The sequence below is a fragment of the Dermacentor andersoni genome, chromosome 1 (assembly GCF_023375885.2).
Source record: "Dermacentor andersoni chromosome 1, qqDerAnde1_hic_scaffold, whole genome shotgun sequence".
NCBI classification, from domain to species: Eukaryota; Metazoa; Arthropoda; class Arachnida; order Ixodida; family Ixodidae; genus Dermacentor; species Dermacentor andersoni.
In genome coordinates, this window is record NC_092814.1 from 76486857 (window position 1) to 76499898 (window position 13042).

General features: G+C 46.2%; 1 protein-coding gene and 1 long non-coding RNA gene across 4 annotated transcripts in view; one reads left to right on the top strand and one right to left on the bottom strand.

Moving 5' to 3' along the window:
• Positions 1 to 13042, bottom strand: part of LOC140215587 (uncharacterized) — a 104348-nt gene that overhangs the window by 18036 nt on the left and 73270 nt on the right. For all 3 annotated transcript variants that reach the window (XR_011892470.1, XR_011892469.1, XR_011892471.1), the window contains exon 3: positions 6900 to 6966. This is a non-coding gene — a long non-coding RNA (uncharacterized lncRNA). The remainder of the gene's footprint in view (positions 1 to 6899; positions 6967 to 13042) is intronic.
• The window catches only part of LOC126544057 (uncharacterized), a 65938-nt gene continuing 53654 nt past the window's right edge, over positions 759 to 13042 (top strand). The window contains exon 1 of the mRNA XM_050191259.3: positions 759 to 2136. Coding sequence (XP_050047216.1) covers positions 987 to 2136 — 1150 coding nt within the window. The 5' untranslated portion in view covers positions 759 to 986. The remainder of the gene's footprint in view (positions 2137 to 13042) is intronic.

Genomic DNA, 13042 nt, shown 5'->3' on the forward strand with positions numbered 1-13042 from the left:
AATGCGTGCCACTTCATACGACTTCGTTTCAGTGCATATGATATTTAAGGTGGACTGGTTGAAACGTGTAGCTGTAGCTCTGATTTAAATCTTCGTTGTCCGATACCTATAGATGCGCTATGCAGAGTAAGATATTTTTTTTTCATACATATTCTATAATGAAAAAAAGGAAATGACACGTATCTGTTGTGGAGAGTGTCAGAAACTAACTTCATTCTGTCACTGCCTGCGCCTTTTCAGCGGCGAAATCTAGCGAGAGCCCCAGGACCACGCTTTTTTTCTTCTCCGAGCGCAAGATTGCGATGATTCTGGCTGCAAAATAAACACCTTCTTCCGGACCAACGCAGGACTGCTCTGTGTGCGCCTATTTTTGCAAAGGGCTGGGCCGTGCTGGCTCTTGAGCCACAACGGCAGCAGCAGGGCAGTAATTGGAGGTGTCAGTGACTTTAACGCGAAGTGTAGCCGCAGCGCGGTAACCGGGGAGACGGCGTCAGCGGCAGAAACCGTCTGGGCCCGCGCAGAAGCAGGCACGCGACCGCGGCGGCGTGGGGCAACTCGCCGGCGGCGCGCCCCGCTCAGCGCCCTCCCCCAGGGGCGTCCGCCCACTCGAGGGAGACGTTCGGGCCGTCCTGATTTACGATTAGCCCCGCAACCAATGTGGGCAAGGCCCGCCCCCGTTGCTCTTGTTTTGCTTGCCCGTTCCCTCTTGCAGCCTCCCCCGTCCTCACTGCGTGTTAGAGCGAGACAAGTGCGCCAACCGTCAGCTGCCTCGCCTCAGGGCTCTCCCCTCGTGTGACGCAGTAGAAGTGCGTTTGGCGGTTTCAACCTCGCGACTCTCTGGTTTCGGATAGCGCGTCCGCATTGCGACAGGTGCGAGAAGCAGAAGCAACAATGGCCGCGCGGTGCCGCAACGTCAGGCCACCGATATCGTGAGTGAAAGTTGGTGAAAGCAGTGGGAGCGGGCGCTGCCTCACGGCAGCCGCAGTATGAAGATGGTCAAGGTAGAGATGCCAATGCCCAACACTATGGACAGCACCCACAGTGCAAACCAGCTGTGTGAGCACACCCGCTTGGACGAACTATCCATCAGCATGCCTGCCGTGAGCACCACAAACAACTGCTCGTCGAGCAATAACGCCAGTCTCAACGCGTCCACTGAGCCCGACTCTGAGGACAAGGTCGTGTCCACTACAAAGAAGTCTGGGGCAGGTGTGCGGAGACAGGAGAAGCCCCCGTATTCGTACATCGCCCTCATATTTATGGCCATCGAGAGCTCCCCTACCAAGCGAATGACCCTCAACGAGATATACAACTTCCTTCAACAGCGGTTTGCCTTCTTTAGAGGACCCTATCAAGGCTGGAAGAACTCGGTCAGGCACAACCTTTCTTTGAATGAGTGCTTTGTCAAGCTACCCAAAGGACTTGGGCGCCCAGGAAAGGGCCACTACTGGACTATCGATCCCAGCAGCCAGCTCATGTTCGAGGAGGGTTCCTTTCGGCGGAGACCCCGAGGATTTCGGAGAAAATGCCAGACCATGAAGGCTTACACAACGTTCTACCCAACGCCTTCTAGCACAGGTCTCCTTCCTCCAACACCGTACGACCTACTCAGCCAACAGCAACACCAAGCCGGTGTCCTACCAGGTCATGCTCAAGTTGCAACAAGCCACCACCAAGCCTACATGTCCACCGACCCACAGTCGATGATGCCGTCTTCCACAGCGGCGCTGGCTCCCACGTCTCACTGTAGCTTTGCTTCTACAGGCCAGAACTCGCTAGGGCCAATGAGTCACCACTACTTGGCCAATTGCTCACTGCCGCAACCCATGACACCCATGTCCAGCGCTGGCTCTGGTGATCTTCCCTTGAACTCGTCCATGTACTCTGCCGCGGCTCCGAGCATCTCCATGGACACTATGTCGGCGGCCTGGAGTAGCTGTCCGCCGCACCCGAGCGTTACACATAGCTCGCAATACATCAAGCAGCCCCCGCCTAGCCCCGTGCCTAGCCCGGTGTCCCAGATGCAGAGTCTGCCACCGGACCTAGGCCCTATGTCTTACTCCTCGGGATCGCCAAGCATCCATGGACAATCGCTGTTAGGAAACACTGCGGACAGCATGGACCTCGCTTTAGCAGGTAAGCCTCTTTTGAGACATGCTTATAACGAATACAAAAAGTTGAAATCTTTAAAGCAGCAACAAATGACTTCTGTGCTTGCTGCAAAGTTCATTTTAAGAAGATATCAAACTGGTGCTTATATGAAAGGGTGGAACGTTTCTATGTCACGTTACAACCGAAAGAACCATTGCTTACTTTTTACTTAACATTAGAACTTTGTATTGTAGTTTCGGAGATGAAAGTATGTATTATAGTTCTCGCAGAACCCGTTGCGTTTTACCTGACTACACTCCGATAAAGCAATTTATGGTCCTGATTCGACCACACCGAACTCCTGCTGGAATCTGTCTGGTCGGGTCAGGAAGAGCATGCTTAGGAAATGACCAAAGAGATGAGTTAAGAACTGTTTTGTCTTCGAGTTACTGACATAGCTCTATTTATTTTCAAGAGAAATTTTTGGCGTTCGCCTGTCACTAAAAATGTAAATTTTACAGTCATGTCATTCCAACGCACACAAACAGCGCCCTGTGTGTCTTTAACAATTATCAGAAAATGAAACGTCGGTATTGAATGTGCAATCATAGAGACTTTTTTTCTGCGCACAAACGTATATCTACGGATTATATTGCTTATTTCACGATGTAATCTTACTGCAGTCGCCTTGATTCATGGAAAACTTTAGGGCGATGACAAGGAACTAAACACTAGATAACTTGTATTGGTTTCTACGCTACTGTATGCATGAGAAGCAGGCCTAATAGATATGCACAATAGTTAAAAAAACGAAGACGAAGTTCTTTTCTCCTGCCTCTTTCAGTCATTACAACATTAGGTTACACATGTTTTATATTTAGTTTGTCTTCGACCACTTTTATTTCTTATTAGGGACATATACAACAGCGCTTACTTTTTATAGCTATTTGTCAAGGGGGAGAAAATGTAAGTGTCATAGAACTCACGCTTCATCTCCATGTTTGCGTGCCACTTTTGCGTCTGCCTTGCTTTAAGTTTAATATTTGATCATGAGACACATTTATTCACGTGCAAGCTCCACCACTTGCGCTGTGATATGTTCCGAATAATAGCGACAGGCATACACGATGAGGAAGGCTTCCGGAAATGCCGTTATCAGTTGTAAACACAACTGGTACTTTTTTTTGAGTAGCTTAAAGCAAGTCTTGATGTCTATGGGCTGAATATTTTCCTGTAGAGAAGCCAGATGGCGGTCTCCTTTGAGTTAGTAGAGGATATACTTCCTAAGAAAGTGATGAGATGTGGCCTGACTTACGAATCCTGTGCAGAGGCCAGCAAAAGCATATTCTCCATAGGTGAGTTGGAGCACGGCTGGAGAGATGCGAAAACACACTTGCCTCCTGGAGGGGTGCCTCTCTGCAGTGTGTCACGCACACAGCACATCTCCCCTGTCCTTCCATGTTTGCATGTATCTTCACGCTGTATCTTCATGCGATTCTTTTCCAGTGTTGGGTTGCAGCACAGGTGTCTTATCTGATGTGCCGAGTCTCGTCGCAACTGATAAGAGCTCATGCACTATCGATTGCGCCGCTTTCTTTCCGAGGCTCGCACGCTTGTGTCACCGGTTGTGACGACGACATCCGGCAATCTTATTCCCTCTGCTTACTCTTTCCATATCTCAAATCATACATGCAGGATATGCGCAAAATTTTAAACGTATAAGTATTTGCATGCGACCCGTGGCGCAGGCAAATTTCCTAGGGAGATGAAGCGCAGAAATTTTAAAGCGCCCGGTTCATGGGACAAGGTCTAGGCGAGTAACGGGTTTTTCTGTGCCTATATCGCGCGGCGTGCCTCACCCATTCCCTTCTAACGTTTCCTATATGCCCCTTCATATGGCCCGACGAAAAGATAGTGTACACTATTTGAAAAGTTATGACATGAGAATACCGCACACTAGGCAGTGAAAAGAATAAGTCAAACAAATTTGATGTCACTGAAGACATAAACGTACACAGAACACCTACCATGTGAAGGCGCAAGATTGCAAATGCGCTAACATCATGAAGCGTAATCGGGAACTATACCTTAGCGGTGATTTATACTGAACAAATGGAGCTCGAAAAGCGCCTAAATATTGTTTCCAAGGGCAAAGGAGCAAGATGAAACGTCCCATATGAGTAGCTTAGTGCGCTTTCGCCGCCGCAGCTTAACAGGGAGAGAGAGAGCGAGAGATTTATTATGAGAGAAAACCTGAACTCGGCCTGAACTGAGTTACAGAGCTGTAAACTTTTCTGATGGTTCATTTTCTTTATTTTGTAATCCACAATTTTTACAAAAACATTTGTGTAAAAAAAGACCAAAATAATCTGGTCTATGCAGAAGGTAGATTTGAACATTTTCTTTTAAATGCAACAAATCTCATCAAATTGTGTGCAGTGGATGGTGAGCAAACCGATTCTCCGCTCCCACCTATTTGGATAGGCGCTCTTGAGGTATAAGGAGTTTCAACGGGTTCGTTTATGAGACGGCCGCCATCTAGCTTTAGAAAGCAATGCCGTCCTTTGGATAGTTTGCTCATGAAGTTTAGTAATGTCGCTCTTAGTATTGAGATCAGGACGAAGCTTTAAATATTTCTGAAGCATAATGCTCACTTGTCTCATAATCCAGGAAGAACTGAACAAGAGTGGAAAACCGTGCCTTCTTAATTTTGCCATCGACGAGAAAGACGGAGTCAAGCGCATCATTGTGGGCAAGAATTGGAGAGGTAAAAAAAATATTCATGAAACAGAAGAGTTCAGAAATATGTCCGCGTTGGTCTGACCCGCAGTATTACATTTACTGCGCCTCTAACGCCCCGTCTGAACGAACCCTCTCCAGCATGAGTGATGTGAAAACAAATAAGGCGAGATAAATTTAGCTAGAAACCTGAACACCGTCTTTCTAACCCACCTTTCGCCGTGACTGGCTGGAACTGTGAATGTGAGCACTGATCGAATAAAAAAGAACAACTTATTATGCTCTATCGAAAGGAAATGTACTGAACAAAGAAGATTTGCTTGAGTATCAGACATTAATCAACAAGTAATTCTGCTTTAGTGGTATGTGCGTTAGGTCATGTAACGCAGTATAATTTTCAAGATAAGCACACGGTTGCCAAGACCTGTCGACTCGAGGTACTTCAACAACGCTTTCGTGGCTTTCTGTGCCATCGACGCGTACGGCCACCTGCGTGACACTGAGCTCTATCTCCTCTCTCTCTCTTTTCGTCCCTATAACCCTACCCCAGTGCAGGGTAGCAAACCGGACGTGCGTCTAGTTAACCTCCCTGCCTTTCCTGTCTTCTATTTCTCCCTCTCTCTTAAAATAAGCAGTTCATAATCACTTACTAGGCTTACCATGCTCAGAAAGTGATCGCCTGTACTTCTGCCACTGCCATTCTCACAACATTACCTTAGAAGATATTTCAGCTATGCATATTTCAGTTTTCTTCCTGGCCGAAGCAAAACCCAACACAAGTTCTGAAATGCGCAAATTTAAGCCATCAAATTCTGCTTGAGAAGTATGTATGTTATAAAATGTATAGGAAGCCTAATAGAAAACGTTGTCTTTATTCATATTGGTAACGGCTACGTTGCTTTGTTTCGGCAGCCTCCCATTTATTAATACCATTTCTGTTATATTGAATCATGTGGTTCATTATTTGAACGAGATGTTGGTGCGTAGGGTAAAAGGTAGCGTCAGAGAGAAGGCAGTGTAGGGTAATGTAGGGTCTTTCAAGCTACCGCGTAGGTTTTTGTTTTTTTTTTTTTGAAGTGGTTGACAATTTTCATACAGCTTTAACTTCACTGGATGCCAGCTTTTTCGTTCCACATAGTGAGTGCGTCACTGAAGGTGACTAACGTGCCATGACGCGATCTTGTCACTTCGTTGTCGTTTTTCGGAAGGTCATCTGTTTCCCGTAAGCTGAACAAGCACAGTCCTGCGGTACTGATTTGGTCTGTTCTGTGAGAGGTTCAATAATGACAATGGGAACGGTTATACCTGGTTCAATATGTCGACAGAGGACTAAAAAGGCAACCCATGCGGGCGTTATTTTCTGTTTTTCTGAAAACAGCGGAACACAGAACGTGCTGGTATAGACGGGGTCAAGTTCTTGAACACGTCTTGTTTTGCGAGACTCCGATAATCTAGGAGAAAATGCCATGGCATAGGCATAGACAGTTGCCACGAAGACGTTGCGCATAATTGCGGCCTCATGATTTTATCGTTGAAAGGTATCCAGGGCCCGCATTCACGAAACTTCGCTTGCGTAAGAGCGTTTCCCCTTCGGCCGGCGTCTGGTCGTCCCTCACTCATGATAGCAGTTATCGTGATAGAAAGATGATCGCTGCGGCAATAGCCAATTGCGGACGCCACAGGGAGCTCTGTTAATACGGTTCCAGTTGTCATCGTTTGGTATGATGGCGGTAAACTTACCTCCCTTGGCTAGCCTCACTTCCAAATGCGCCAAACAATGTCCAAGAGGACTGCGTCAGCATCACGCTTCACCGCGTGAGTGATTGAATTCTTGTAGGCTACGGCGAGGAGCATTACAGGAAGCGTTACACCTTAAAAACTCTTTTTTGCCCTAGCTGCCCTGTTTTTCATTAACTTTTCTTAGTCGCATGCTGAATGTTAACCCGGCCGTATCTGATGTTGATCTGTTCTTCCTTCTTGGTAAGGCATCTCACGAGATTTTACTGTGTGGCATGAATATACAGTCCGTTATGCCACGCCTCATCGCTGTTATCTTTTGCTGTTCTTACCTCAAGAACTAGACGGTCAGCAGGAGCTGGAATTCCGCGTGCCAACAGTAGCGCCGTGACCCACAGCCTAGCGAGCGGAGGAAATAATGTTCATTAGCACATGCTACAATTTCGTGCGAACAAATTAGCGCAACGCTCATGGCCATTGAACAAGCTTGACTGGACGCCTTAAGAAGCAAACGTTTATACAGCGTTTTTTTTTTCTTACATCAAACACTTTTTTAAAGCAGAAAACTTACTTGAATTGCGTGGCTACATATTAATTATCTGCTCAGCAGGACATCACTTATAAGAAAAACCAAAGCAATCTATTCATAATTTAGCTAATTGCATTAACTTCCTAGTTACCAAATCTAGTGCACATGCCACTTGCACATGCACTTTCTGCCACTCAGAATAGCAAGTGACATTATGGCGAGGGACAAGGTAGCTGAACTCTTTTTTCCGCATTTGTGGTAGCAAACCGAACATTCCTCCCGTTGACCTCCCTATATATTCCTTCTTATGTTTCTCTCTCTGTTTCTTTGAAGGTGACTCGCGTCAGCTGTCGCATTATATTTTGTCACATCATTATGTCTATCCTAAAGAATCTCACCGTTGTTCTGAAATGCCAGAACTCATTTGTCACTATCCAACGCAAACAGAGTGTGGTACTCAACAGTAATAAATGAGTCCGTTCCTCCACATGTTTTTAATGATCACATCGCTTCAGTCGGTACTAGAAAACCTGTCCGGACTGAAGAAAATTAATACCGCTATGATGCACCAGTAGTTACTGTAACGGGCCAAAAGTATCTTTCACGTTTGTGGAAGCTTAAGTACCTTACATTCAGTTATTTAAAAAAACAACTCGGTACCCTTGCGCTCTGTGAAGAAGGATGGCCAGAAGCTGTATATGTGGGCCCCATAATGGCGAACTGCGCATCCGCCGCGTGTCGGCTCCATATTGCACTATCTTCGGGATCGGCGCACATATGGGGAGTGCTTAACGCCTGCTTCACCTCTGCCGCGGGTCGGCCCGGCATTGCACTACCTTCGGGATTTTGTGTCTACACACGGACACGATCCTGGGCGAACAAGCCCTTAAGAGCTTCGCTGTAAAAAATAGTTTTATTTCGCGGCCACATGCTTGACACATGCGAATTCTAAATAAACACTCGCAAGACTCTTCATTAATTAAGTAACTTGAATCAACCAAACCAAATTGTCTCCTTTAGTGCACGCAAAAAATATTTGCTGCCACCGAAACGTTTCTTAACCAAAAACGTTATTGCCCGCTCCTTGGCAAAAGAGCCACCTTAATGAGTGAAATCGTTCAAGAGATTTAATACGTGGCTATGCAGAATTATTTGGTCGAGCACAAGCCTTACTCAGCGCACAATTGATACGCAAGGAAAGAAGGCGACAAGGCGCAGCGCTCTGTCCTGTCGACTTCTTTCCTTCTGCATGAATTGTGCACTAAGTAATGCTTTTCCTCGATGAAAGAATGTTTCACCCCTAAGCAGCTACTCTGTTATGGAGAATTCTCTGGGATCGAGCTGTGGCTGAAGACGAGAGCCAGTCAAATGCGGCTTCATGCACCAGGCGGGTGCAGCCACCTAGAATGCTTCAATGACATAGGTTTTGTCTTTCTTTTTTGATACGGAAGCATCAAATAGCCCAGTGAGCGAAAAAGACGGCGTCTGTAGCAGTGAAACGGTACCTAATTTCTCATTGGCTACGTGGTAGCGGTCCGCTACATGCTGACGCGCGTTCCGAAGGACCAGAATGAAATTTTACCACACCATACGACACCACGTCACGTGCGCACCCCGACGGAGAAGAGCGAGAGAAAGGGAACACCTTCTGGCGCGCCAGGTCTTGCGTGAGGGTAGAGGGCATCACCACGACGCCAAGTCACCCTCGCATGCCTTTGTTATCCGCACGTCCCTTGTTCGCGCAAGCGCTCGCCTGGGTTCTAACTCCGCCTCGCCAATCACTACAAAGAAATTAATGTACAAAAGCCGAATAAATTCGAAGGGGAAACGTTAGCGGTGGTGAGCTTCGAACCTACGACCCCACGCTTAGAAATCGAGTGTCTTGCTCACTAAGCTAAACCAGCGCCTCCTAGATAGCAGGCCTATGCACTCTGCTGTATGACATCATGCTACTTGGACTGAAATTTCCATGGCCGGTGTGACGAAAGCGGTGACGTGAAAATCACCGCTACTTATTCGGGAGCGTCACCATTAGATTCTATGGCAGTCGGGCAAGGTAGCATGACGTCATGGATGGAACTGCACTGGCCCGGTGCTACTTAGGAGGCGTTTGCCAAACGTCACAACGAACTCGCTTGCCCGCGAGGAGTTCAGAACCGTTCAGCGGCGTTCAAATAAACATTAATGTCTTCGCATTCGCAACTCATAAGAAGTGCTTAGGGGCCCTCGGCGTTTTTTTTTTTTCTTGGGGGGGGGGGGGGGGGGGGGGGGGCAACGCTGTGTTTTATTTCTGTCTCATTATTTTGTTATTATTCTTTTATCAGTTTCTTCAGCCTGCGATGACTCGATGATGTAAGCTGAATTGACCTTATTTTTATTGCCTACTTCATCCATAAAAATCCAGAGTGAAGAACCAAGGATGTAGTTTATTTATTATTCTAAAATCACGCGTACTACGCTTCTGTTCGTCTTTATGTGTGACGTGAACATTCATGCTAAAGAGGACTACGTTTTTAACATAGTGGTTATTTCTAGCACTACTAATGCGGCGGAAACAAGCTGCAGGATGCGAACATCAGGCATTGCAGACTTCCAGAAGAATTATTACTGTGACGCGACGCTAGACCCCAGTCAGACGATGATTTGTTGATACTCCACAAGCAATGCATTTGTAAAAGAGTCCGAAGCTCCGGAACGCGCAAAAGCCCCTATCATATGTCACAGGCGCATGGCATCATGTGTGGGGCTCTACGACATATTTCTTTGCATAAGGTCGCCAAAAGAATACTAACATCTACCCCGTTTGGAACTTACGATCTGTTTGAAATATAACATGATATGCCAGAGACTAAGCACGTAAAGGCCGCTCAATGCCATGGAATACGCCAGGAGCCATCGAATTTCCTAATGAGCAATGTGAAAATCATGTCATATACCACGATCGAGCGAATACTCAAAGACGAGCTATAGTATATATATTTATTTCAAGCACTAGTATATTTGTCATATACTGCATCCACCAACAAAGTAAAACAAAAAAAAAGGAAGAACTTGGGAAAAAAGCGCGAACCCCAAACTTTGAGACATGTAACTTATTATTCCTGCTCCTCCACCATACAGCGACCTTTGCTATACCGTTGAGAGCTCCAACCTCTAAATACCTAATTAGCAACGTAAAATATTAAAAAAGAATATGTGAATCCCGGAATCGAACCAACAGACTAATATTCACATCCACAAGACTTTAAACTAAAGAAAAAATCCACTCCCCTACCGCCTGCATGGTAAGCTTCTGCCACCCGATAGGTTTATATATATCTGCACTACTGCGCTATGTTTTGTGACATCTGGTGTCTCGAAAACTGCGATTTCTGTGTAGCTTGTGAACACGCAGCTCCAAAGAAACAAAATCCCAGTCTCTTGAGTCTCTTGATTTTGTGCGCATCGTTCTTTAAACTCAAAAATTCCTTTAGATTCCTTTTGGTAGAGCTTCGTGCGGGTTTCGGAAAAAAAAAGTGCATTAGTGCATGTTGTTGGGTGAGTCGGTTGTACACTGTTAAGCAAACATGGAGGAGAAGAACACACACAAGGACGGGCGCAATTTTTACTCGCGACTGGGTTTTATTCTGAAGAACACGCATATTTATAACTCCATGTCTGCAAAACCATCGCAAACGCGCATGCTAGAAACCTGCTTTCATTCTGACACAATCTGACCAAGGTATTACTAACATAATCATCACCCTTATTCCTAGTGAAAAAAGCCTCAGCAAGCTCACGTGCCATATGGTCACTATTCTGTCTCAAAATTGTTGTTCTTGCCAGCAAAGGCCGGCACGGATTATCAAGTATAGCCAAAGGGCATGCGCTGCAGTGCAAGGGCAAATTAGACCCTTTTCCGGTCTTTATCGGAAGCTGGTGCTCTCTTAGTCGTTCATTTATACATCGGCCCGTTTGACAGACGTAAACCTTCCCATAGGTCAGCGGGATTTCATGTACAACCCACGTCGAACACCCGACGTACTTAATTAAATGAAATTATGGGGCTTTACGTAACCACCATCGTAACCAGGCTGATGATGATGATGATGATGACGTACCAAAACCACGATCTCATTATGAGGCACGCTGTAGTGGAGGACTCCGGAATAATTTGGACCACCTGAGGTTGTTTACCGTGCACGGAGATCTAAGTACACGGGTGTATTCGCATTTCGCCCCCACCGAAATGCGGCCGCCGTGGCCGGGCTTCGATCCCGTGACCTCGTGCTCAGCAGCCCAACACCATAGACACTAAGCAACCACGGCGGGTACACCCGACGAACTGAGAGACGTGACGCTTAGTGCAGTCTCGCATTCTCCTTTCTCCAGAGGCAATCCGGGGGCACAGTGAGGCCAACTTGTGTGGGGTTGAAAATACCACCGACACACGTAGCGATTCAGACAAAGTTCAGACGCCAGGAACAGCTCCACTGCATGCATGATGGGCTACTAAGTCTGTAGAACCCCTTCCTTCGTGTGACCACCCGTTAGTTTCTTGGTGTGCGACTAAATATATATTAGTCACGACCGCTAGAGGCACTGAGTCTTCATGTCCCGAATTCCTGCATTTTACTATTCGAATGCATGAACTTGGAAATGGAAAAAATAAAGGACTACGTGGCTGTCGGCTTCTCTAGCAAGAATAAACCGAGAGACCAGAGACGCACAATAGTCATGTTAACATTTGCGCATGACAATCTATCTCGTCCAAACATTTTTAATAGTCTTGCATGCGCTTCAGGCAACGAAACAAAATTGATCAAAAGTGCTCTTATTGAAAACGAAAACGTACTCTTACTTAGCAGGTATGCGAAACACGACTGGGGAACGCGAAATATCAGGGGATGGGCTGCAGACGCGTTCCTGCACGTCGCGCAGGCAGTGCCCTCTGAAATGCTAAAGCCGCAAAATTTAAGTTCAACACTTATGTAGATGCTGGTATTGCAAATACTGTGCACCAATTCAATAGTGTCGACAATTAAAAGTCATATGAGGCCTGGAGGTATTCCGTGATAAAGTAAATATGCATGGAAATGGCCATGCATTTTCCATGGTTCCTAACGTAACTTAGGAACCAGTTAGCACATTTGTTCTCCCGCTACTATACATATTGAACACACCCGGTTTGTTACTAAAAGGGCCGGATAACAGAAACAAATAATCGGTTCAGTATGTGCGCGTACTTCTTTCAGGCGTGCAATTGAATGGTACTCTTTAGATGAGAAATTTAATTATGGGCCTGTCTGGCCACGTCCCCCCCCCCTCCCCCACAAACACACGCGCGCGCGCGCGCGCACGCACGCACGCACACGCAAAGAAAAAAAAAGAAAACCATCCTGTCACCCAGAATGCACAAGTAAGATATACATTCCGCCGTCACCTCTTTGGGAGTGTCATATGCGAATCCTCAATAGCTTGCTGTTGCAAACATGATCTAGCCATGCTGCACACTTATTGCTCCATGTTGGATGCTCATCATGTATCTGCCATGCTGGATACTCATCGACGACGTAGCTCGCCCGCTTTTTTGCGCTACGAATTTCTTGTCCTGGTGAAATACGCTGTAAAAAGAATGAGAAATACGTATATTGATAGTTGCGACAACATGTCAGCAGCTGAAAATTCGAATGCAAGCGGCGGAATGAAAGTAATTCACTACCCTAGAAGCGTGTCCGGAAAGCCCAGCCAAGAAAAATATGACCGACAAACAATTTCCATTGACTTTTGCGGAAAGATCAGCAACGATCTCTATGCAAGAATAAACTCACCCAATATCCTTCGCAAAGAAACACTTGTAGCTTAATTTCAAATCACTAGCGTGAACTATAGCTTCAAAATCGAAATACTTAAGTCTAATCAACGCGGTGTAAACATTAATATGCATGAAAGCTCTTAATTTCTACG